Raw genomic sequence first — 27,569 nt, 5'->3', positions numbered from 1 at the left:
GTCCAGACGAATGATGCTTTGACAGAAGAGCGTCCGTACGGAATGCCACGTCGTCCAGACGGATGTTGCTGACTGATGAGCGTCCGGACAGGAGACCACGTCGTCCGGACGGCTGACAGGGAACCAAAATAAACTGCCTTGAAAACTTCACAGAATCTTCTTGAAGAACATAGCCGAAGAGTAGACTCTGGATAAAGCAGCATCCCTGTGAATGCAGCAACATTACATAGAAGTGATTTTGTCCAACAGAATGCAGCCAACACAAAAACTAACAGAGGTCCCTAGGCTTGAGAACTGCAAGAATTCGGTATTGCATTCCTTAGTGCTTAGAGAGTTATATTTTAGAATTGTTGTGCTGAGTTAGTCTCTCTTAAGCCATTGCTGTTGTGTGCTGTTGCTGCGCTGAATTGAAGTCTATTTTAGGGGTTGGCCCTAAGGTAAAGAATTCTATTGAAGACCCCTTCAGGTAGGAGACCTGGTTGGGAGGCGTTCGTGTTGGGTTACACGTTAGAGTTCAAGGTACGACCACTGTATCAGGGTTATGTGAGTGCTATTACTTTGTAACTAGTCTTGTCTTCTGAATAGTGGATATCCTGGGTTTGGCTGCCCCGGAGTGGTTTTTCTCTTAACTGAGTTTCCACTTCGTCAACAAAATATCTGTCTTATTTATTTCCGCATTTTGATATTCTGTTGTACACTATCACACACACTTGTTTAAATTAGAAGTCATTTTAATTTTCCGAAAACATGTGAAAACAAAAACTCAAAAAACACGAAATATGAGAACAATAAATACCTGTTTTCGAAAACAATTATCATCTACAGTGATGAAACTATGCGAAAAACAACGAAAAAACACGTTTTGATTAAGTGTACATGCAATAACTCCAAGGGAAATAGGCCCCGCGTTCGACTCCTGGGAATGAAAATTAGGTGCATTTTTTATCTCTTTTTTTCCCCTCCCCTTTCTCTTTCATTCCCATCCTCGCTGCATTCCCAATCTCCTTCAATTCCTTTTGTTAAGCTTCCTAATGAATGAGAATCATTATTTTTGTGACACTTCAATCTTATAGATAACATGATTTTGCAAAATGTTTGTGGGTAGCATTTCTAGCAAAAACCCTCATGAGACTTCACTCGTCCATTAGAAAGTCCTAGGGGTTCAAAAGGTTTGTTGCATACGCTAAATGTAATCGTATTTCCTATGAAAGAGGAAGTAGAGTAGTTATTTCATTTTGTTTTCTTTTATTTTCAGTTTTCTATTGCTAAGAGACTAGCAATATGTAAGTTTGGGGTGTGATGAGCATTGAATATTGTATATTCAAGCTCCTTAACTTGCATATGTTTGGCCCTTAGTTTAGTTATGATATGATGTTTTGTGTTGTTTTTGTGTTTCAGGCATTCTCATGTGTCTAAGGAAAACTACAAGCAAGTCCATCACTTTTTAGGCTTAAAACACAAATCCTAAATGCTACAGGAAAAATGTGCTCGAGCTCACCAACTACCTGGGATCAAGCGCACCTGAGCTCAAGCATACCAACTACCTAGGCTCGAGCACAATCGCGTGGCAGAAGTTGACAGCAAGGCAAAATTAGAAAAGGAAACAGTTTTCCTTTTCCTACTTGGACTAGAAATCCTAGAAGACGATGATTTAGACTAGGGTTGCTATTATATTTTATAAATAGACCTCTAATTCATCCTTTAAGGGTATGCCACATTACATAGAAGAAATCAATAAGATTAGTAACTAGTTTTAGGGAGAAAAGAGCTTCAAAGTTCAAGCAGCTTCTTGGGATGGATTTCTCTTTGACAAAGACGATTTTCAGCAACTCCATGAGTGGCTAATTCTTCCGTAAGGTATTGATATAGCCATTTCTAAGTAATTATGGTGTAATTGTATTTTTCTTTGAGAATTATATGAGCATGAATGATGGTTGTTTAATCTTGAAATTATGCTTTAATGTTTATATTCAATTTCAATAAACCTTATCTTGTCTTAGAAAGTTGTTTATTTCTATTGAACTCAACCTTTGTATTTTTTGTGATTGTATGAATGATGGTTTTACAACGGTTTTAATGGACACAAAATCAAGAGCGTTTGATAGGTCATACCTAGGAATGATGAATTACTCTACACCCTAGTTAGCTTAATTTAGGTAAAATAATTCATGCCTTGTCGAAAGATGAGTTATGCTTATTCTTTGATTACGTGTATGCTAATTAAGAGATTTGATAATTCATACCTAAGGAAGACGGATCGTACCGCATCTTAGTGGTTAGGTGGACTATTCGTGCCAACGGAAGATGGGCTTTCTTATTTCTTAATAAATTTCTTGACGACATCGATGGGTTCTTGAAAAACACACATGAGTCATATCATTCATGTAAGTAAAATTCTCATGTTAAATGCAATTTACCATTATCATGAGGTTAGTGGTAAAATCAATCTCCTATATCTTCTCCATACTATCTTACTTTTTATGTCATTAATCACTTATTTCCCCAAAATATAGTTCACAGTAATCAAAATTATATTTCATGTGAGTTAAAACATGCATGTTTGGTACAAAAATAATCATACCATGCGGAAAAAAAAAAATAATAACAAGTATCCGTGTGAGTTTTTACTCACTTTTATCGTAAAGCTCCACCGTAAAATCCTCTTAAGGCTCCACAACCTTCAAGTCTGTGAAAATACCTATCATCAGTCCTAATCCTAATCTAGACAAGTCCTGAATCCTAAATAAGCTCAAAATAGTTTTTTGCCTTGATGGTCAAACGTTAGGACAGAAGGGTCGAACATTTGGCCTCGACATCGAATGTTCGTCTTGTACATGGTTGAATGTTCGGTGCTGGGGCAAAATCTTATTTCCGAATCTAGAAGCCATAAAACCACTTCTAAGCAAGTCCTAAAGGTCTTAATATGATTCTTAATAGAGTCATAAGCCTCAATAACACATTCATGCAAAACTTGATACATCAAATCTCATCAAACTACTAATCAAACACTAATCTAGTATTAAAACAAAAAACCAACTAGAGATACAAAACCATAAGCGATGGCATGAAAACTAAATAAAAAGCATAACAACAACTTAAGAAAAGAGTTGGGCTAGGAACGTTTCCACCTTGAAGAACAAGAATGAAGAGAGCTCATTCTTTCTCTCCAAAACACTTTCTCACTCTCACTCTAGAATCACACTGAAGGAAGGGGTGGAAATGAGGTGAAAGGGGTGAAGGTAGGGGATATTTATAGGCCTAGGGCATTTGAAGATAAGTATGAGCCGTTCTTACACATTTCTACCAAATGTCGAACGTTCGGTGTACTATTTTATCCAACAGTTTTAGGTCAGGTCGAATGTTCAGTGTAACTTCTAACATACATACTAGACACGTGGACTGTACTTTCTGTTATACGGTCCACTGTACATACGACAAATGTTTGAGCGTTCGTCATCCAACATCGAATGTTCTGATTTAGTGTTACAAGCGAACATTCATACTTCCAACATTGAACATTCGACAATAGGGTTGGACTCGAACGTTCAGCTATCCCACTTCGAATGTTCGGCCAAGAACAAAAGTTAAAATTCTTACTTCCAAGAATCCCTAATAAACCTTATTAAACCCATTATCCATTCCAAAGGTCAATTAACCCTATAAAATATTTTAGGGTATTATACTTGTAATGACCCACCCCCAATGACACAATATTGTCCGCTTTTGGCTCCCCAAACCAGAATTCCCGGGAGGTCACCCATCCTGGGATTGCTCTCGCAGAAGCACGCTTAACTGCGGAGTTCTGATAGGTTTATCGCCATCACGGCTTTAAAACGCGTTGTGTCATAAATGGTGCATTTATATATATAAGCACATCCTCATTCCCAGGCGATGTGGGACGTCACAATCATCCCCCTCTTTGGACCCAGCGTCCCCGCTGGCGTCCCTCATTGGGCTTGTGCACGCTCCCACCATCTCAGGCTGGGCAATGGCTCTGATACCATTTGTAATGACCCACCCCCGATGACACAATATTGTCCGCTTTTGGCTCCCCAAACCAGAATTCCAGGGAGGTCACCCATCCTGGGATTGCTCTCGCAGAAGCACGCTTAACTGCGGAGTTCTGATAGGTTTATCGCCATCACGGCTTTAAAACGCATTGTGTCATAAAGGGTGCATTTATACATATAAGCACATCCTCATTCCCAAGCGATGTGGGACGTCACAATACTACCCAACAAAACTATCCTCTAACAATCCTAGGTCATATAATATACTAAGATTAAAGCAATACAATAAATAAATAAAAAATCAAAATTTTGAAATCACAAATATAAGAAAATTCTTTGAAATAATCAGTTAAAAGTGGGCTTACCTTTAGTAGATTCATAAAAATGGACTAGGATTGTGGAAGACTTGAAGGATTTGAGGAAAGACTTGGTCGTAAATCACAAGTGGTGAAAGTTTTTGAGAGAAAACAAAATGGAGAGGAAATGAGGTTTTCGCGTTTGAAATTCAAACTTAATGCATTTTGGGTAATATCGGACGTTCGAGGGTAGTGACAAAAGTTCGCGAGCGATCGTTCATTAACCCTAGGGAACGTTAGTTACCCTAAACGCGTTTTTATTTTTAATAAAAAAAAAAAAAACACTTTAAACTTAGTGAAAAGGGGAATCTCATTTTGGGGAATGATTTAAAATAAATTACAAAAATGAAATTGGCTGTTTTCTTTTAAAGCGAAACATCTAGCTACCTACACAAGACCTAGCTACAAGGAGCATGCATGTGCGACCTAGCTATTTTACTACTAAATGTTAGCTCAAGGATAATCGTAGTCCGTATCGAATATGGATTCTTCGAACGGGTCTTCTTCATCCTTAATCATGGTAGCATAGTCTTTCTCAATGCTAAACAGAAAGGCTAACCTCTGACGATACATCCCTTCTATGAGGGCCTCTGACTTTAGTAGTTATGTCTATGTCGTTTCGTGTTTCTTTTCTAGACTGAGGCAAGGGTTATATCATTCGAGGATTGGTGGAAAATCTCTTACTGCAGATATTGTGCGACGCTTCCATTTTGCCAGAGCTAGGTCATTCCCGGAGTCCTCTATTTTGCCTTCCTCCAAGTTTTCTTCCTTGGCACTTTTGGCTTCACTATCATCTTTAAATATCGATTCTATGGGTGGTATGTCGCATACCACTCCTTTGTGTTTGAACATGTGTCTCGTAGAAAGAGGCGTATAGCCAGGGGTGTATGGCCCATATTCCTTGGCCACTTTCGAAAAACCAACTTATTCCTTCGTCGATCACGCATTTGCTCATATAATCAGACTGTGTGTCTGTAACATGGGGATTGTGAGTCAGGGCCAAACACTCAATCAATCTATTACTATCAATAATCATAGGTTGCTACTTAGCATACACTTCATCCATCAAGTTAAAAGAACACTGACTCTATCTTATACTCTAGTCTTTTACATCAAACCTATTCAAATTATTAGATATTTCTTAGATCATTATCTGTGGTCGACAAAACCAAATGCTTGGATACAAAAAATATAAAAAAGTCTTCTGAACTAACAACCAATTTTAGAATAGCCCTCTTAATTTCCATCCATCAAACTACCAAAGTGTTCCAAAAATGCCACTTTTGTCCAAATATTCCTATAATACCATTGTTCTCTTAAAACCTAAAATAAAAAACAAATTAATTAAAAAACTATTTTTTTTTTTTAAAAAAAAAAGATTTTTTTTAAAAAAATATTAATATAAAACTAAAAAGTTTAAGAAATTAAAAACTTAAAAACTTAAAAAAAAAATTAATTAAAAAATAATAATAATAATAAAAACAAGAAGACCATACTGTAATGCCCCCAAAAATTAGGTAATTATTTTTATTTAATTTGGAGAGTTACTAACAGTTCCTTAGATCAATTAACTTGTAACTGCCTAATGGAATTACCCATAACAACTTATCAAAGTGAAAATAGTGCAGAAAGCAGAGAAACACAATTATGAGATTCTGAATATAATTTAACCTTAACATAAGTATCATTTTTTATAGCACCGGAGTTTTTCAATATCACTGCTAACTCGAACGTTCGTGATGAGATTTTCAAATGTTCGTTGTTTCTTCGAACGTTCCAAGGAGCATAGCGAACGTTCAAGGTGACTTAAATTTTAGGAGTAATTACCTTTTTTCTCCCATGAACTACCAAAAAATGTGCGATGCCCCCATGAACTACCAACTCGACCAAAATAGAGCATTCAACTACCAAAGATAACCATTTTCCCCCCTTCCGTCAGTCACACGCCGTTTTACCCTCATTTTCTTCCTCTTTTCCCCCTATGAACTACCACCATCTTCCTCTTTTCCCCCCATGAACTACCATCATCTTTCAACATGCCCCCATATAAAACGGCACATGACCCGTTGACCGTTTGTTTTAACCCCTTTGACTGACGGAAGGGGGGAAAATGGTTGTCTTTGGTAGTTGAATGCTCTATTTTGGTCGAGTTGGTAGTTCATGGGGGCATTGCGCATTTTTTGGTAGTTCATGGGGGAAAAAGGTAATTACCCCTAAATTTTATAAAGGAAAGCACTTTTTTTTTTTGGTATAATTATTGTGAAATAAATTTTGGGTGATATAATTCTCTTAAGTTAATTTTGTAAATAATTATTTTAATACATATCACAAATGTTAACCATGGAAAGATTTCATTCATAGATACATCAAAGTGACTTACACTTTACATCTGAACTCACGATCTTCTCAAGGTTTAGAGTAACTATTATAAGCTGTCATGCACGTACATCATTGTTTGTGACATTGTTAAAAGCATGATGACTCATGTGATCCATTCGGTGCATGGAACTACCTTGCTTTTACACCAACATATCATCCCGAAGCTTACTTGCTTATCCTAATCAAGAAAAATCGTTGAGGTTGACATGTGATAGTCTAAATGGATTTTTCAGTTCCATTTACGACTACGAATAATCTTTTATAAGTTATAAAGGCCTATGAGATCTTCTGTGTGATAATAATTCATTTACTATAGTCAAATATAATATAACTTAGGGACCTTATATGTATATAATATGAAAATATTTAAACATATATGTACGTGTAAAACATTAATGTATGTGTCCAATGTTTAATATTTTACAATTATAGCAAAGCATTATCCAACCAATTGAAGTTTGGACACCAGTCCTAACTCTACTAACAAAAGAGAAGTTTCTACTTTTTTTTTTTTTTTTTTTTTTTTTTTTTTTTTTTTTTTTTTTGGAGAAAAATCTAGTCCATGTGAGAGTGAAATTTATGTGTATTAGGGATTTAGGTTCTGAGTGGCTTTTTATTTTACTATTTTTGTATTCCATTTTTTTTAGTGAATTTCTTTGTGATAACCTCTATCTATGAATGTACCTCATATTAAAGGAACTACGTAAGTCTTGGTATTATTGTGTATGATTGTTTTGTCTTACTTACCATATTTATGATCTTTTGCACAACATCTTCAAATTTGGATTTGAAAGTGGGAAGTCAGTGATTTACCAAATCTATTCATCACTTGTATTTTTTTAAAAAAAATTTAATTACTAAATTTGGACCTTTGATGCTTGTGCATCAGCTTAAGATGTGTTTTACATGGAACTCAAAAAAAAAAAAAAAAAAAAAACAAAGTCCATGGAAGGTAGCCACTAACCCAAAAAGCGAGCCTTCTTATGGGATAGCAAAACCCCCCAAAGGGATGAGATAAAATAGAGAGGATCTATTTTATGATTCTTAATACATTTAACACATATAATAGTGTATAGATTGTCATGTCATTTAAAATATTTAATGTTTGACGTAAATGACCCATTTTGATATGTTTGTTAATTTTTTTTTTTTCGTCTTTTGTTTTCTCTTCTTAAAACAAAAATATTAACAAATAACATAACACTTATATACTCTTAAAAATATAAAAATATTTTTTACCTTTATATTCCATCAAAACACTTTTTTAAATTAATATATATATATATATTCCTCCAAAACACTTTATCAAAACATACCCCAAAATCTTAAGAGTAATTTTTTATTTTATTTTTGGATGAATTAAAGCTTTATAAACCAAACTCAAACCAATACAACACTTCAGTAAAAACTGGAATCACGTCCAACAGAAGCCAACAGACTTCATCAACACAACAAGCCTGGAAAAAACTACATAGAGCCCTCCAAGCAACCAAGCGGGAAAACAAGCAATAGAAAAAACAAAGCAACCCGAAGACACAAACTGACTATTTAGAAAGGAACTTTGTTAACAATCTAACTTTAACTTCCCATCTAATCTTGGACAACAGACTTTCTTCAAACTTGGGAGACCGACCATGGAGTAATGCGTTTCTATGTAGCCACATATTGTATGTTATTGCAGCAAAACACAATTGTGTAGTAGCTTTCACACTCTTCCCTTTCATATACTGCAAACTCCAAAGAGCAACAAGATTCCAAGTTAATGGAGGATCAACTATCACACAATCTGCCATCAAAACCCTCCAAACTCTCTTGCTCAAACTACACTCAAAAAACAGATGGGCTCTATTCTCCTGACAAGAACAACAAAAGAGACATAAACTCTTTCCACTATATATATAACCCCATCGGCACATATATTCCCTAGTGACAATGGCATCCTTGAATGCAAGCCAGAGAAAAAATGCATGCTTAGGAATAGCAGTCGAAAACCAAACAATATCATGCCATTCCACCTCCGGTTTCTTGTCCTAAACTTTTCCCAAGTATCAGCACTTGAGAACTTCCCACTTCTAGACTCCCAAACCGGTTGGTCAGCCTCACTAATCTCAATTTTAAGAGTAAAATTGATAATTTCTATTTCACTTTAGAGGGAAAGGATCCTATTCTCGCGGAGGAGCTATGGCTAAGCATTAGAGTCAATATAGGATTGTTTATTGTAAGTTGTTTATCCTCCATCAAAGGTGGGATTCAAAGGTGGGATTCACATCACATGATTGCAATTGTTAATCCTGTGGGGTTTCTTCAAGTTGTTTAGCCTCAATCAAAGGAGGGATTCACATAACATATTTATAATTTATAATCTGTTTGAATTTGCGATTTTAAAAAATATGATATAAAAATAGCTATTTGAAAACATTATTTTTAAAAACACAGGTAAGTGTTTGACAAAATAGCAGTTTGACATTTAAAATCACAATTTAAACTTTTAAAATCGTGCGTTTTTTAAAATGCACCTCCTTATCTGCAATTTAAAAATATGAATTTTTCTACGTTTCAAATCGTAATTTAAAAAAAATGAAATTCGAAATAATAAATTTTCTAAGATTTGATTGAAAATTATACTTTTGGTCTAACAAAATTATAATGCCAAACTCACTCTTAGTACTAGATTAGTCGACACCTTACTTATTAGTAAACCAGTTTAGGTCTTTCTTTTTTGAGTAATGATTCACTACATCCTAAATATATAACTTTTCACTATCTTGCATATCTGGCTAGGTGGTCCCCCACCTTAATTTTTTTAAAAAAAATAAAAAAAATTCAAAAAGTAGTGGGGGACTACCTTGCCACGTAGGCAAGGTGGTGAAAAGTTGTATCTTTAGGTGGCAGTGAATCATTATTCTTTTTTTTTTTTTAGGTAATATATACATATTTCAACTTTTCCAAGATTTCTGATAACAGTACAACAAAAAAGATTTAGGGTCTGTTTGGGTTTGCGATTTCAAAAAGTGCGGTTTAAAATAACGATTTTAAAATGTGCGATTTGGAAAAAAATGATTTTTAAAAGCCCGGTTAAGCGTTTGGTAAAATCGCAGTTTAGCCTTTAAAATCGCAAATTAGCCTTTAAAATTATGCGTTTTCAAAAAAGAACCATCTTACTTGCAATTTGAAAAAATAGATTTTCTGTATTTTTAAATCGTAATTTTTAAAAATATAGTTTCCAAACGATTTATGTTTTGTGATTTGGTTTAAAATCGCATTTATTGTCTATGAAATCGCAATCCCAAACGCACCATTAACTTGCCAAAATAATCAAAATGTAGGAGTTCTCTTGATTTTGAAATTCTGACTTTGAAAAAAGAATAAGAGTTATAGATTTGAATATTTTATTTATCCTAATTTTATATATAAATAGGATACTTACATAAACGACTTATTAATTTGATAGACGTACAAGTGAATTCAATTTGGTCACGCTTGGATTTTGTTGGGATTCGGCCCGGCCCATTTCGGAAACTATGAGCTTCTGAGCCCACATCAGCTTACTCGTGAATATGGGCCCGTGGCCCACCTGATATGAACCCGTGAGAACGAATATCCAGGACTCCCGGAAAGATATTGTCCTTGGACCAGCGTAATGAACGAGGGATTTGTTATACGCGATCTCGAATATTTCAGAATCACGCCCCGTCCTTGGAAATTCGAGACTGACACTAGTCCTGGATTTGTTGCTGTGAATCTCACTTTGAGATTGTTAAGGAAAGACCCTTGGTTTGTAAAGTAGAGGATTTCGAGTCAAGGTCTGACTCTGACGGCGTTGCTAGGTCCAGGAAGAGAAAGAAGACGAAACCCTAAGGCTACAAGGGTATTGATCATTCAGTCTATAAATAGGCTAAAAACCTCAGGCATGAAGAAAAAAAAAGACTGATACTATTGCACTTTAAGCATACTTTACACCGAAATACTAACTTAGGCATTGAAGGGAGGAAGGCCGGCCAACCCCCGGTATGTTCTCTTGACTTTTTCTGTTTTGTAGTGAATATGGAATGTGAAGAACATTGTAGAGCGAGCAATCACATTATACTGAAAATTGTACCAACAGATTTTATATACTTCGAACTTCGAACACAAAGCATTATGACTTTTTTGAAAGAGAAATATATTTTTTTTAATATTTTTTGTATATCTCTCGTATACCTTTTTTAAAAATTAATTATTGTAACCGTAGGATTTACAAGAACTCATTTATAAATTCTACATATCTAATAATTAATTTTTGGAAAAATTACAGTTTAGCCCATCAAATTACCATTCGTTTTGCATTTAATCCCATAAACTGCCAACACTTTGACTCCGGTCTCTCAAACTACCAAAACTTTTGAAAAAGACCCCATTTGGCGAAATATCTCCATATTACCATTGCCACGTGTCATTTTTCAATTAAAAAAATAAAAACTAAAAAAAATAAAAAAGTAAACTAAGAAAAATTATTATTATTTTTTTTCAAAAAAAAAAAAGAAAGGAAAATGGGGTAGCTTGTGAGTCACCCCCCCGACTCCCTAAGGGTGGCTTTCGAGTCACCCCAAATGAATTTCGGGGTGACTGCGCGGCTACCCCCAATAGCTTGGGGGTGGCTTTCGGGCCACCCCAAAGGGATTTCAGGGTCGCCTGAAAGCCACCCCTAAGGGCTGAGGTGGCCTGCGAGCCACCCCAGAGGTGGCAGCCACCCCAAAACACCATATTTCTTTTTTTTTTTTTAATTAAAAAAATAAAAATAAAATTTTAGTTTTTTAATTTTTTATTTGAAAAGTGACACATGGCAAGAGTAATATGGAAATATTTCGTTAAATGAAGCATTTTTCAATGGTTTTAATAGTTTGGGAGACCGAAGTCAGAATGTTGACAGTTTATGAGACTAAACACAAAACAAGTGATAATTTGAGGGACTAAAATAATATTTTCCCTTCATTTTATTTTTTAAAGATATAACACGTCTCTTTTGAAAATTCTGATAACAAGAGTGCAATGTTTTGCTGACGTGGCATAGCAGTACGAGGATAGTGATATTACAAAAACATGCAAGGGCAGAAAGGTCAATTGCATTTCTATCTGTATCTGTGTGACCGACTGACTGGCTGTATCCCTCCCTTCAACTCCGTGCTCCACCCTTTACCACACCACTCTCTCCGACCAAGCATGACCTCTCCCACTGATTCCGAGCGACCAACTCTACCCTCCCAAGAGGATAACATGCCTGAAGACAACCAGCAAAACCCACAAGACCCACAAGACCCACAAGACCCAGAGTCTCATCCCCAATCCCCCCAAACCCTAATCCTAGAACCCCCGAATCGCCACCAAAACGATCAAGACCCGCAAAATCCACCCGACTTACAAAATCCGCAAGACCCATTTGAGCAAACCCAAATCCAGGACGACCCAGATCCTTTGCCGGCCCTCTCTCCCCAAATCGCCGACCCTCACGTGTCCGCCAACGCCACCGCCACCGCCACTGCCACCTCCACCACCACCACCACCACCGCCTCCGCCTCTCGCCGAGCCCCGAAACGCAAGAAAAACGCGCAGAAGCGCCGTCTCGAGCGAGAGAAGTCCCAGAAGAAGCTCGAGATTCTCGTCGAAACGCTCAAGCCCATCCCTTTCGTTCCCTCCAAAACCCTAGACTTCGAGAGCCACGAGAAGCTGCTGAGGCGGCTTGGCCTATGGGACTTTGTCCACATCGAGTTCGACAAGAACCTCCGAGCCGACCTCCTCGCGCAGCTGATAGCCAATTACAGCCCCCAAAAGCGGTGTAGCTACGTGAACTCGGCTCGGGTCAACGTCAACCGGGCCGATTTGGCACGTGCATTAAAGTTGCCATTGCCGGCGAAGAAGAACGTGGTGCTGCTGGACGAGGAATCCGAGGCGGAGGTGGGGGGATCGGTGGCGGAGTCGGTAGGGTTCGTGGAGGATTTTGTGTCTAATTGGGTGCTTTTGCACGAGGATACGTGGATGATGCCGAACGAGGTGTTGAATTGGACCAAAGTGATCAAGGAAGGGCATTTCGAGAAGGTGGATTGGGCTAGTTTGATCTGGTTCATGGTAGAGAAGGAGCTGGTGCAGGCGCAGAAGCTCACAAATTGCTACTACGCCTCGCATTTGCAGTATCTGATAAGGTGGAAGCACGATCAGTTGCTCAAGGAAGAGTCTAATGTACAGGAGGTTGAGGTGGAGGTGGAGGAGGTTGAGGTGAAGGAGGAGGAGGACGAAGATGAGGAGGATTTGGATGGTAGTGGGGATGTGAAGATGGGTGAGGTTGAAGAGTTTCGGGGTCGCGAATTGGAGGAGAATAGTATTGAATTGAGTCTTGGGCAAGATAATGTGGAGAGAGTGGAACAGAAGGTTGAGAGAATTGAAGAAATGGTTGAGAGTGTTGAGGAGAAGGTTGAGAGTGTTGAGGAGAAGGTTGAGAGAGTTGAAGAGAAGGTTGAGAGAGTCGAAGAGAAGGTTGAGAGAGTTGAAGAGAAGGTAGAGGTTGATGATGTTGATGTTAATGTTGAGAAGGAGCGTGGTGGGAATGGGGATATTATGGATTTTGAGGAATGTAGGGAGGGGTATAAGGAGGAGGAAGGAGGTGGGCAATGGCTTTTTGATAGGAAGAGCAATCTTGGCGATATGGCAGAGTCCTTTCTGAGGCCGTGTAGTGTTGGTGAAGTTAAAGGATTGGATTGTGAGGAGGAAAAGAGAGAAGAAGTGGAAGAAGGAGAGGAAGAAGGAGAGGAAGAAGGACAAGAGGAGGAAGGGGAAGAAGAAGAAGAAGAAGAAGAAGAAGAAGGGGGGCAAGAGGTTTGTGGGTTTCATCTTTCGCCTAAGTGCAATACGCTAGAGGGGTTGGCTTCAGGGAGTCTAATTCAGGAAATGGAAGGGGCACAAATGCCTTTTAGCACAGAGTTGGAACTCCGTGATCATTCGGCGGGGGGGTTTTTAACATCTAGGGATGACAGTAGGATGATTTCTGGTGGTTCATCGCTTTTTTGTAATAATAATAAGAGAGGGATTGGTCATGAGAATGACAACATTCATAATTCTCTTAATGAAGGTAATAAAAGGTTGAGGAGTGATGGGCCCTGGGATGGTAAAGTGGCTGATTTTGATATGTGTATGGATCAAGTACAGCATTGGGTCGGGAAAGCTAGGATGATGTATGCTGCGAAAGAACAGGCTTGTGGGGATGCTACTGTGAACCAGCAGATCTTGCTAAATGAGTTGCAGCAGCGGGATAGTTTGATTGAACACTTGCGTGCAGCTAAGTTTGAAGATCAACAAAAAAGACAAGTGGAGTTGTATAGGCTTGATCGTGAAGTCTACATGATGGGACATCTGTTGGATGGCTATAGGAAGGCCTTGAAGGAAGTTCATGGAGCATTTGCTGAATACAGAGCACGCTGTCCGCAGCCTGAAGAGCCACTTTACAAGGATGTTCCTCAATCTGGAGGTCTTGTTCTCAGCTCCATGGAGCTAGAAAAGCAACGCTTGAAGCAAGAAGAAGAAGACAGGATGAACCGTTTGGTGATCGAGAAGAAGGTTAAAGTCTTTGAAGGAGGATGGAAGAGTAAATTTGAAGCACATTTGGAAGGGGTTGATTTGCTTGGTAATAGGCTGCTGAATGTTGAGAATGAAGTGAAACTACTTAAGGAATCATTAGCAACACGTAAAGTTTCGGAAATATCAGATGGAACTCCCAATGAATGATGCACTACTGAGTAAGTCTTCAATTTTTTGCTCTCAATATGTTAAAACGAGGAGCAACTCTTATTCTTAATATAAAATTTTGAGCTTGCAAATGGTATTTTGATGTAGAATTATATATATATATATATATATATATATATATATATATATATATATATATATATATATATATATATATCTGTTGGCATCTAGAAGCAGTGAGAGAGTCTGTTATATTTAGTAGACTGCAAATGTACTTCAGCTTTTATCAAACTAATTAGAAAACATAATTCATTGTCACTTATGACTTTTTCGCTCATAATTTGCATCTATGAGCTTAATCTGCTTATGTCATGAAAACTTTTCTTTGTTTGCTGCCTGTGGTTAGCGTGTGTTCTTTTCTTTTTCTTAATTGAGTGTTTCTCTTGTATACTTCCCATTTACATGGGTTGCGCCCCCCACCGCCCCATTATTCCAATAATTGGAATTGATGATTAATTGGGAACCAAAAAGGTAAAATCAAAATATCAAATCATACTACAATTTGTTTCTGTCATCCAGCCTTTCTGTGCAAGTCCACTCACCAAATCCTTATTTGGAACTACTTTTGTCTTTCGTTGGGTACATTAACTCTTTCTACCATTTTTCAATAATTTTAGCTCTATATCCCTATAAACTATACGTTGTTAACCCCAAGGGGTTGACTCAAGTGGTAAGGGCCTTGGTCTTTGTCCCATGAGGTCTAAGGTTCGAATCCCTTTTGGTGCAAACAATTCATTGGGGCTAGCCCGTCAGCAAAGTCATAGTATTACCCGATTTGTGTGGAGGAGGGTGCTTTACACGGGTCCAAGGTTTACATAACAGCAATGAGTATACAAAGTGGCTCTGCTTTGAATTGGTTCATCATCATATAAAAAAGAAATAAATAAAAAAACTATACATTGATTGTCATGTTGTTTTCTCCAACCTTCATCTCCACCTCCCTTGGTCTTAATTGACAGAAGATGTATGATAGCCATGTACTATATTGTATGTGTATACATTTTGTGTGTGTACAAGTACACACATTAATATCTATGTTTAATTTTGTCCACCCTCCCCTCCCCCACTTTGTGAAATTCTAGGGTGCTGTCTTGGAGCGAGTCTTGTTGGCTTAAAAGTATCTAATTGAAAAGTTAGAAAATCTATAGTTGTATTAGAAAGATAATATTGTTTTATCCATTAATTAGGATATTTTGTTTAGATATAGCTTATAAATGTAATTAAGTGTTGTAAATGAGTTTTATGTGATGTAGGGAGCGATAAACTGATTTTATTTGATTATATTTTTATTCAATTTTAGAGGTTTGGGTATTTTTCTAATTTTCAGATTTAGGTATAAGCTGAAGTTTTAGTACATTAGATGGAGTAATGGTAGAGATCGGTAGTGGAAGTTAAATATGACATCTTTTGGGGCGGTAGTGGTCTAATGCAGTATATGGGTCCTATTGGGTCTGAGTGTGGAAAAACATTAGACCAGTGCATGACTGAAAGGTGGAATTGGTCACTTCTTTTTTTAATCTATAGTACTCTCTCAGGTTGGGCCTAGGTAGCAAGAATAGAATGTGTTGGGTCCCTTCCAAAAGGTGGATTCTAGGCCAAATCTTTTTATCAGGTGCTTAGCCCTCCCATTGGCTCTTCCTTTTTTTTTGAAAGAGTATTTAGAGAAATAAGGTTTCTACGAGAGTGGCGTTCTTTGTTTTGACAGCTGTTTTAGGAAGATATTGACTTTAGATAGCCGGAGAAAGAGGCATCTTGTTGTGATAGATTGATGTTGTCTGTGCAAGATGGCTCCTGTGTGCTTAATGTGGTGTATTTGGCCGGAACACAATCCGCGAATCTTTGAAGATTGTGAAAGTTCGACGGTAGAGGTAAAAAAGCTATTATTTTCACATCCCTCTATGTTTGGATGGTTGCTCACAATAGTCCTTTATTTTCTAATTTCTTAGAGTTTTTGGATTTGTGTTCTTCTCCCTACTTTGGTTGTCTCTATGTGCTTTCTATTAAGATTGAATTACTTAAAAAAACAGAAGACGAAAAGAATGATATGATATCTGACAAATGTGCAGATAAGGTGTTATCAGGTCATGAATTAGAAGTGTGGAAACCAGCCTTGGCTGCCATTTCCAATGAAGTTAAACTTGAAACAAAAGAAGAACTTGTGATGAAAGAAAAACTTTAAAGCGATAGGAACAACAATGAAACTTAAAATTGAACAAATTGAGTGGAAATGATGCAAGATACAAGTAGTCTCATTCCTTGGTTTATGTTGAATATCAAGACAAGGCCATAATTGTCTACACCAACTTTTCAAAATATTGATTTTTTTTGTCATATACATTTTGTTTTTTAATAGTCCAGTTGAATTTTGATGGATGTATCACTATCATCATTGCTGCATCAAACAAAGAAGAGAAAGAAAATTCAAACTCAATCTTTTGATTTCAAGGATTCACTTAAAGAAACCTAGGATAATTGTACTTCAACATTTCAAAACTTGAGGAAGGGTTTTCTCCAACTAGGGGAGCATGATGCAGGGAGCGATAAGCTGGTTTTCTTTGATTCTAGTTTGATTCAATTTTTGGAGTTTTGGTATTTCTATAATTTTCAGATTTTCAGCTATGAACTGGATTTTTAGTGCATTAGATCTTATTTTGAATTTTGTTTTGTTATTAGGTTTTATTTGTGGGTTTCATTAGTTATTTGGTTTTGGGCTTTTAGTAGTTGAAGTTTAAGGAATCTAAGAGCCTCTTTGGTATTGCCACTCTGCCAGTGAAGTATTTGGGTCTTCCGTTGGGGGCTTCCTATAAGTCTATTCATATTTGGAATGGTGTTATTGAGAAAATATAATGTCGGTTGGCTAGCTGGAAAAGGTTATACCTTTCTAAGGGTAGTAGAATTACCCTTATCAACAGTACCCTTGCCAATATACACGTATTATTTGTCCATTTTCCCTCTTTCGGCGAGTGTTGCTGTACGCATTGAGAAGCTTCAACAGGATTTTTTATGGGGTAAGAGTTCAAATATCATTTGGTGAGTTGGTCTAAGGTTTGTTCCCCAATTTCAGAAGGTGGGCTAGGTATTAGGAATTTGTTGATGTTTAGCCGCGCTTTGTTAGGAAAATGGTTGTGACGTTACGGGATTGAGAGAGAAGCTTGGTGGAGAGTTGCAGTGGATTCTAATTTTGGCAGTTTATCAGGTGGGTGGTGCTTCCTTAAGCCTGTAGGTGCCTTTGGGGTGGGGTTATGGAAGAATATCAGGATAGGGTGGGAGATATTCTCAGGGTTCTCTAGATTTAAGGTGGGGGACAGAGCTAGGACCAAGTTTTGGCATGATCTGTGGTGCGGGGATTCAGTTCTTAAGGAAGCTTTTCTTGCTTTGTTCAGTATTGCTCGGGCAAAGAATGCCTTTGTTGCGGAGAATTTGGAGTTTCTGAGCGGTTCCAATCAGTGGAACATGAACTTTTCGAGAGAGGCGCATGATTGGAAAGTGGATGTCTTTGCTTCCTTTTTCCAGGTGTTTCACACAGTCTTTGTGAGAAGAGGTAGTGAAGATAGGCTTTGGTGGGTCTCTTCCAAAAGAGGTTTGTTCAATGTCAAGTCTTTCTTTAGCTCTTTGGCTAGTTCTGAAGGTAGTTGCTTCCCTTGGAAGAGTGAAAGGCAGACTTAGGCTCTTTTGAGAGCAGCTTTTTTTGAGTGGTCGGCGGCCCTTGGCACGATCCTTACTTTAGATAATCTCAGGAATAGGCAAGTTATTATGGTGAATAGATGCTGCATGTGCAAAAGAAGTGGGTAATTAGTGGATCACATTCTCCTTCATTGCGATGTGGCTTCCACTTTATGGAGTGCTCTCTTTACTCGCTTTGGTTTGCCTTGGGTTATGCCTAGTAGTATTATCGATCTGTTTGCTTGTTGGTGGACGTGTGGAAGGCTGAGAAGTGCTGCGATTTGGAAGATGGTGCCGATTTACCTTTTTTTGTGTTTATGGAATGAAAGAAATAATAGGTGTTTTAAGGATTTGGAGAGATCCTTGGATGATATTTTAGTTTCGTTTTTTCATATTTTATTTTTCTGGTCAGTGTCTGTTGTGTCCCCACTGTCGTTTAATTTTGTCAATTTTTTTATTTGTTTTTCTCTGTTTAGTTAGGTGTTTCATTTTGTATACTTTCGGTGTACTTAAGGGCACCTTCTGCTTTTAATAAAACTGATTGTTACTTATCAAAAAAAAAGAGAGCTTATAAAAAGTACTTTCAATACATTAAAAGCTGGCATGTTTGGTAAAAAACTCTAAACATACTACTTTGACTTTTTTTTACTCTAAAAATAGCCTAAACGCACATTGGCAAAAGCTTAAAAATGAAGCTTTTGCTAAAAAGCTATTTTTGACTTTAAAAGTTGAATTTCTCAACCCAATTTCAAACATGCTCTTACTCCATTAGATTAGGCATTAGATGCTTATATATATATATATAAAAGGGGTTTTGTTTTGTTTTTAAATGGTAGAATGAAAATGGACACTTATGAATCTTCAGTTACAGGAATTGTATGATGCACCCCTTCTTCTCCAAGGTGTGATGCCGAGGAATCCTAGGTGTGATACCTACGAAAACTAGGTGTGATGCTTAGGTTTGTCTCTCTTTTTTCCTCTTACTATTTTTTTTTAAGAAAAAATTTTCAGTAATTTTGTTTCTAATGCCAATCAATATTAGATCTGATTCTTCATATATTATTTCCCTAAAATCAAATCCTAAAGAGCCTCAAACCATGCATCCATTAAGTAGCTCTATTACTACTCAAAAATTTCAAATACTATTCTCGGTTTACTGTTCACAGCCCCGGAAACAGCCACATCAAGCCTAAGTTTTTCTCTTTATATCATCCCCAAATCTTACCCTTCTATTATATTATTAAAAACTCCATATTTTCCAACATTTTCCCACCAAGATCCTAACCGTTACTTGTCCTAAACCCTAAAACAAATTGCTGTCCAGATTCTTCCACATCAGACTTGGTACTCATCCTTTATTCTATATCAATTTTGGTAATCAAAGCTTCTGTCCTATATCAACTACGGATTTGAAGCTTCTGTCCTACATCATTATCCCTCCCGTTGAAAGACAGTAAAAAGCAGTGGAAACTTCAGTTATTACTTTTTCTAGTTCTCTAAATAAAAAAGCTCTGCTTGTCCAATAAAGAAAGGTGGTGCTAGCTGTTACCAGTCAATGCTTTAAATTCCACTTGTCACATTAGACTTTTTTGCGCATTCATGATGTCCGTATTTTCTCTTCTTTAGGTTAGGTTAGCATCAATGGCGTTATACTTTGCATATAGCTTTTGTATCAGAGTTATGGATGGAAAAACTACTGGTACTTATTTTACTATATTACTAAGCAGACCCTTGAAGCAAGGGACAAGATATTGCTTGAAGAGCTTGTTGATGTACATTTTCCACTAGTTGAGTGCGTGGATAGGTTGGCCATCTTCTCCTGATAACATGCAACAACTCCCACTGGCATGCTGGTTAAAACTTAGTAGGTTTTGTGCATTCTTTTTTCTTTTTTATTTGGTTTTTGGATCTCTCTCCTTCGGTGGTTGCTTATGCCTGGTAAGTCTGCAGGTAATTTTATCTGGAGCAGTGGGCACAATGACATCTCGGCAGGGTAAATTTTGAATATATTTGTCTGCTAGGTTATGTCTCTAATGAGTGTATGGAGAAAAACTATCTTAGTTTAAGAATTTCTGATGCCAGGTTGTGGTATGAGTAATGTACTATCATTGTAGCCCGTATTCATCTTTGGGAGATGGTTATTTCAAAGGGTTAATGTACAATCACACTTGTTTCAATACAGGTTGGTATTTGTAGCCTGCAAACTTTTTCTACCAAGATGTATAAAGTAGCAGTACGTGGCATTGAAAGAGATACAGGAGGAAAGAATGTCCAAATATGTTATTGGGTTGACATGAAGCCGTCATTTAATTGCGGGTAGAGGTTCGATTTTAACTTATATTGTGGGGGAGATATATAGAGAATTAACCATGTCAGCATGTATCCTTGATGAAACAGAAATTGTGCTATGTTATTATTTGAAACCCCTAGTGTATAGGGTGGAGTAATTTCTCAGAAGTAGTGGACAAAAGTTACATATTTTTATCTATAAATATGCAACTCTTGCTCTTGGAAGTTAGTTAATGCTTTCTTAACCAGTAATCAGATTTTTGTTATCTGCATGAAGATATATTTTCTGATGAAGACAATTGGTAGCTGGTTTGGCGATGATTTTGTGCCTGATGCCTATTCTAACCTATGACATCTCATTGCCTACTCTCCATGCAACTGCAGGGCCATAGACCAAACAGTTTCACTATTTTTTTTTTTTTTTTTTTTTTCCCAGTTTTTTTTCCTCGTAAGCAAAAAAACAATCATTACAGGGTTAGAAAATAAATCCCTATTATAACATAAAATTTGAAAAAACATAATACAGTTGGAAATAGCCAAAAAAGAAAAATCCATTCAAATAGAAGGGCCTTGAGAGAATTTGATGGTTTAAAAGCAGATTGAAGAGGATCAGTGGTTGAATTGTTGAGAAAACAAAGGTATAATGGTAGAAAGGAGAAAGAAGACAGCAAAGGCATAAAAAGAGCTGATTAAACAATGGCCTCTCTCAATGTACAAATACAAGGCACCTTAATGATTTTAAACAACTTAAATTAGTGAGCAAGACGTATCATTTAAAAATTATTAAAAGAATCCCACCAAGTATTAACATAACCGAAACTATTGGGACAATGTGTCAGCATTTTAAAAAAAATCCATCAACTTGATATATCTAAATGGGCCACTATTAATTGCCTCGAGCAATTCAACAATGCGGTTGTAAGCAAAATTACTTACTCCAGTTTGAAGTCTTAGATGGTTTGAAAAGAAAGTATGCGCATGTAAGCTGCAGGAAAGTCGTTTGATTCTTCCTATTCCACAAAATAAGATATAAAATAAAATATTGATAAAATTTCCTTATGCTTTTTTTTTTTTTTTTTTTTTTTTCAATAAAATCCCAACATTCCATTTTATAAATTTGAAATTTGATTTTATTGTCATTTTAAATTCAAGACCGTCGTCTAAAAAAATGCTTTAAATTCTTGGCCATAGGTTGATTAATTATTTTTGTATTGCGTTTTAATTGGAAAAAAATTAACTTATAACCCTTGACCTTTCATTACTTTTGAAAAAAAGGTACCCAAACTTAAATTAATAAAATACAACCATTCTCTTTTCGAAGACCATATATTGTTGTATTCTGGGATGCTTTAGAATTAAATTAGTGAACAAATCCACCAAGAATTTAATAGTTAATCCCAACAACTTGGACTGTTTTGTCAGCATTCATAAATTTTTGTCAGCATTTATACCTTGACCAATTCAATATTGTATTTTTAATCAAGATTAATTTATACCAGTGTAAAGTCTTTTAAGATTCTCTGAAAGGGAAGTATGTAAGATGCAGGAAAGTCCTTTGATTGTATCTGTTCGACTAAACAAAATACAATATTGTTGCTAGTTACAACATGTTACGTGCATAAATATTGTAGCTTCTAGAAATTTTAAAGTTTCACCGTATGACTTATGAAAAGGCAGAAAATCAAATCTGGAATAGCTTAGGGTATGTGGTTGTTTAGCCTTTTATAGAGTTCCAAACTTTAAAGAACAAAATTACGACCAAGGGGTTTGAAGAGTGTTTTTGTAGAATATGCTCAAAATTTAAAAGTTTATAGACCATTAGATTTGGATTCTAATGCCATAGTAGAATCGCAGGATGCATAATTTATTGATAAATTCTATAATGATTCCAAATCTGTTTTAGATCCTACTCGAAAACCATAAATTGATTTAAAATTCTAGTTTATATTGGGAAAATAAAAGAAAAATTCATGATGCCTTAACTGAACCCAGGAGAAGTCAAAGAGCTACAAACGAGAAGAAACTTTGAATCCTGGCCAGATTTTGTGTCATCTTAGAATATTGTTTTCCTTTTGGAAGGAAATAGATAAATTATTCTCAGCAAGATGTCCATTTTATTAAATATGAAGAAGACCCTAAAACATACAGAGAAGCTATAGCTTCTAGAGATCCTGCCTCTTGGAGAAAGGCAATCAATGACGAAATAGATTAAATAATGTCAAACAATACTTGGGTTTTAGTTGACTTGGATATTTAGAAGGAAATACAATACAGATGGGTCTCTTCAAACTTTTAAGGCCAAATTGGTAAGCAAAGTATCTAAACAAAAGGAAGGCATAGATTATTTTTATACCTATGTACTAGTAGCTAGAATAGCATCCATTAGAGTGCTTATGGCATTAGAAGAATTTGTTATGCCTAGAAATGAAAAGGTTGTATTTCTAAAAGGTGATGGATGAAGAGGTGTATATGGAATAACTATAAGGATTTGTTATTCCTGGAAATGAAAATAATGTTTACAAATTAATAAAATCATTATATGGAATAAAGCAAACACCAAAACAATTGCATGAAAAATTTGATTGTCATTTATCTCATGGATTTAAACATAATAATATGTTGATAAATGCATTTATTATAAATTCACTAATTGTTTTAGTGTTATTACCTGTCTTTATGTGGATGACTTGCTCATATTTGGAACAAATATGTAAGGAATAACTGAAACTAAGAAACATTTGACTTCAAAGTTCAAAATGAAATATCTTAAGGAAGTTGATACTATCTTAGGTGTCAAAATACAGAAATATATGTAGCGTGGGCTATGTTCTATGTTAGTGTCATTACATTGAGGAAATGCTTCTTAAGTTTCAACACTTGAAATTACAGACGCAAGTACCCCATATGATTCTGCATTCAAATTAACTGAGAATACTGGTAGGGCACTTGCTCATTTAGAATATGCTAGTGGAGTTGGTAGTTTAATGTATACAATTCATTGCACTAGGCCATATATATATATATATATATATATATATTTTTTTTTTTTGCAGTTCGCAAACTTCTTAGATATATTAACAATCTTAATATAGAACATTGGAAAGCAATTAGTGGAGTCCTTGGGTACCTTAAAAAAATAATTTGATTATGATTGTATTAGACCAATTTTTTATCAGTACTAGAAGGATACACTGATCCTAGTTGGATCACTAGTGTAAGTCATTACAAGGCCACGCCTGGTTGGGTGTTTACCTTTGTTGGTGGTGCGGTTTCATGGGCTTTAAAGAAACAGATATGTATTTCACATTCCACAATAGAATTTGAATTTATAGCTTTGGCAGCACCGGGCAAAAAGGTAGAATAGCTGTGGAATATGTTATTAGATATAAAGTTGTAGCCACAATCAATGCTAGCCATTTCTTTGCATTGTGATTGTGAAGATACTATGTCAAGGGCGTTAGTAATGTTATATACCCCACCATTATCCCACTATGCCGACATGTCATGCCAATCTATCGTTATTTTTTTATTCTATTTTTTAACAATGGTTGATCTAAGGATAGATTCGCAATGCCAGGTCAACATAATGGGATAATAGTGAGATAATTGTGTGGTATATAGCATCACTCTAAGGGCATTTAGTGAAGTTTATAATGGAATATCTAAACATATTAGTTTTAGACATGAATATGTCAAATAGTTGGTAGTATATAATACTATCAGTATTGTGTATGTGCCGTGAAGTAAAAACTTGGCAGATCCCTTCACTAATGGACTCTCGAGAGATTTAGTGAAAGGTACATCTAGTGGAATGGGTTTGAAACATTTTCTTAAAAAGTCACCTGTAATAGAAACCCAACCTTACACTATTTACAAGTAGTTTAAGGATTAAAGGCTCATAATGAGTTACGGTTAAATGGATGACATAACATTGGAATTTTATAATTTTGTGACGACCCATTTTTTTTTTTTTTTTTTTGAAAACATACATAAATGGATCTTCATAGTGGCACGACTATTTGTCGCTTAGCCAACATAACGTACACGTTCTATAACATGTACGTGATATTCAGAGTTACATCTAACACAGCGGAATATAAATATCAATGTGCAGCAGAACAAATCAATAGTGGAAATACATCTAATACATAACTATTATCAACAACAAGAGCCATTTACATGTCTAATTGATTAAAGCTTATAAAACATATTACACTAACTATATAATAAAGTACAGGCTCAACAAATACATATGCCACGTAGGACACGAGCCATAAATAAAATACCCAAAATGCGGACTACCCATGAGTCCGTGACTTATGACTGTCGCGATGTGCTCCAATCATAGCATCCCATACCCTAGGTGGATGAGTCAATATCTATATCTGCAGAACCTGCAACCAAAGTATCAATGTCTGCACAGTTGCGGGGGTTCCCGCATCCGCACAGGTGAAATTATGAGCCCACCGTCTTAACATAAATAAATACACTAAGACTTTAGAGGTATACTATTCACTGAGTTTTCGCAAAGAACCAACTTTTCTTTTCTAGTCACGCGTTACATTATGACATCCATCAATTTTATAAACTTTTGTTTGAAAACCCCCATAGCTGATATAGCAAACACCGACCGATAGAAAACATTCAAAGCATACTACGCAGCTGAGCTTATATGTAGAAGTTCCATTGTTGGAAACAACTACATACATCCTCACCTACTATATTACTTTTGATTTAGTGAGACTTAAAAAACAATGACATTTAAATCATGCAACCATCCGATAGAAATATAGACTCTTATGCATACTAATACGTCTAGCAAAACTATTCATAACATAAAAACATCACTCATAAAAACAATGCTATACATGCTTATGCTCATTGTTTTATGCCTTGGGAATCGAACCCAAGTATAGTGCTTCAAGGGAATCTAACCCAAGTAAGCACTAGTACGTCAAGGGAATCTAACCTAAGTAGGCACCTCATGGGAATCTAACCTATGGTCGAGGACCTCAAGGGAATCTAACCCAAGTAAGTACCTCGTGAGTACTTCAAGGGAATCTAACCCAAGTAAGTACTAGTACCTCAAGGGAATCTAACCCATGGTCGAGGACCTCAAGGGAATCTAACTAAAGTAAGTACCTCGTGAGTGCCTCAAGGGAATCTAACCCAAGTAGGCACCTCATGGGAATCTAATCCATGTATAATTTCCCGTTGGCTGTGAACCTCACTTCGATGCACATTTAGCGTTCATATTCTTATGCCTCATGCCTTAAATCAATACATTTCTTTTCATGAATTATGCTTTTAGCACATGCTTTCTTTATAAAATATAAACAGTTTAGCATGTCATTTCTTATACGATTTGCATAACTTAAATCACTCTAAAATCATATTCATGTTCCATTGCAATTACAGTTTTCAAAACTCCCAACCATAACATACAGTGACTCCATTCATTTAAACTCCACATATCATATTCATACTTCAAAACATCATCATAATTTCAATATACTCAAAAGTACTCAAATCATCCAAAACAGTTCATAATCAACATACAGTTGGTTCAAGTTTGTAAAACGATATATATTTTGCAATTCATCATATATGAAAATAATACTTCTCAGTGAGTAGAATACTCACTTTGGCTGCGCGGATATTAAGCATTAGGTCTTCTAAACACCACCGTGCAATGCATCACTGTAAAAATAATACATTGCACATTATTGACAACTTCTAATATTGGACTCACATTTAGCTCTTAAATTGCTCAAGAGCTAACCCATGGAAAACTCATAATATTTTAAGGGTTCCAAACGCCTACCCATAAATCCTAAACACTAATTAAAACTCAAACAATACTAATCCAAAGTATTTACTAAGGGCTAGATATTAAAATCACAATTTAATTATTTACTCATAATATTAATTACTAACCCGTAATTAATTCTACTAACCCATACATTATTTTCACTAACACTTTTATAATAATATTAGCCCTAAAATTATATTCACTAATCTCTAGATTATTTCTCATTAACATTTTCTCAATATCATTAACTCTAATATTATGTTTATAAATCTTTTTACATCAATTACTAACCTATTAACATAATTTAACGATCTAAATTTTAATAATTTAAAACTCCCAAATTAATTTAACCCATAAAATTAGGGTTTCCAAAACTAACCCATAATTTATAAAATACTAACTTAATCACAATAAATATTAATCTCACCAACACAAACACTAATATATTTAAAATAACATTAATCCATAAATTAGGAATTAAATGAATTTACCAAAATAATACCCGGTGTTTGGGGAATCTTTGCAAGCTCCAAATAACACAAAGTCTAAAGAAAACACTATCAAACTCATATTTTGCTAGATTTAACCAAAAATCCCAAAATATGAATTTAACTATTTACCTCAAAACGATCGGTAGAAACATAGATCCGAGTGCTAGGATCGCGTTTCCAAAGACGGATCGAAGATTGGACCGTTGGACCTTCGAAAATCACAATTTTTGTTTATAGGAAAATGAAAAATCTCCCTCTCCCCCATTATCTCCTCTCTCGGCCACATAGAAAGAGGTACACTGCCTCTTTCCTTTCTTTTTGTTTAAGTGAGGCGCATGTCACTAAATTAAAATGGCCAACGGCCATTTGCTCAAATGGCCGAATGGCCTATTGAGCAAAGGCTGTGTGACCTTTGTTTATATATATATATATATATATATATATATATATATATATATTTAATTTTACTTTGACTTTTCTTTTCTTCTTTTAATTTTTTTTTTCTTTTCGTTATTTAATTCTATTCATTAATTTCTTTTATGTTTATTTTTCATTTCTAATTTCTTTTCTATTATTTTCATTTTCTATTTTATTTGGACTTTAAAAATATTCCTTTGCAATTTTAATGACACTAAAATAATTTTAATTAATCATTTACTCAAATTTTATACTCTAATTATTAAATAATGTCTCGGATATTACAAATTTACTATGATAAACTCATTCTAAGATGTTTAATGCTAGTTGACTGTTGCGATAAATGAAGTATGATTGTTATACTCTTAATGAAGTTGAA

The 27,569-nt window shown here is 35.8% G+C and overlaps 1 protein-coding gene across 3 annotated transcripts; it reads left to right on the top strand.

The window, feature by feature from the left end:
* The first annotated feature begins 11,851 nt into the window (after positions 1-11,851).
* On the top strand, positions 11,852-20,699 carry LOC133861092 (uncharacterized). 3 transcript variants are annotated; one of them, XR_009898956.1, is made up of 4 exons: positions 11,852-14,508; positions 19,909-20,045; positions 20,132-20,174; positions 20,364-20,699. XR_009898956.1 is itself a non-coding variant. In XM_062296797.1 (2 exons), the coding sequence occupies exon 1, from the start codon at positions 11,945-11,947 to the stop codon at positions 14,495-14,497; it is 2,553 nt and encodes an 850-aa protein (XP_062152781.1). In that variant the 5' UTR covers positions 11,852-11,944; the 3' UTR covers positions 14,498-14,508; positions 20,364-20,699. The 3 variants fall into 3 exon arrangements, 1 of the variants encoding a protein (XP_062152781.1); XR_009898957.1 differs by lacking the exon at positions 19,909-20,045; XM_062296797.1 differs by lacking the exons at positions 19,909-20,045; positions 20,132-20,174.
* Positions 20,700-27,569: the final 6,870 nt, after the last annotated feature.

Source organism: Alnus glutinosa, chromosome 2 (assembly GCF_958979055.1).
Source record: "Alnus glutinosa chromosome 2, dhAlnGlut1.1, whole genome shotgun sequence".
Lineage (NCBI taxonomy): Eukaryota > Viridiplantae > Streptophyta > Magnoliopsida > Fagales > Betulaceae > Alnus > Alnus glutinosa.
Note: the sequence above shows the minus strand (reverse complement) of the source record. Positions and strands in the feature narration are given on the sequence as shown.

Bases quoted from the DNA above. Each gene is read 5' to 3' on its own strand.
- LOC133861092 (XM_062296797.1), top strand. From the start codon at position 11,945: ATGACCTCTCCCACTGATTCCGAGCGACCAACTCTACCCTCCCAAGAG.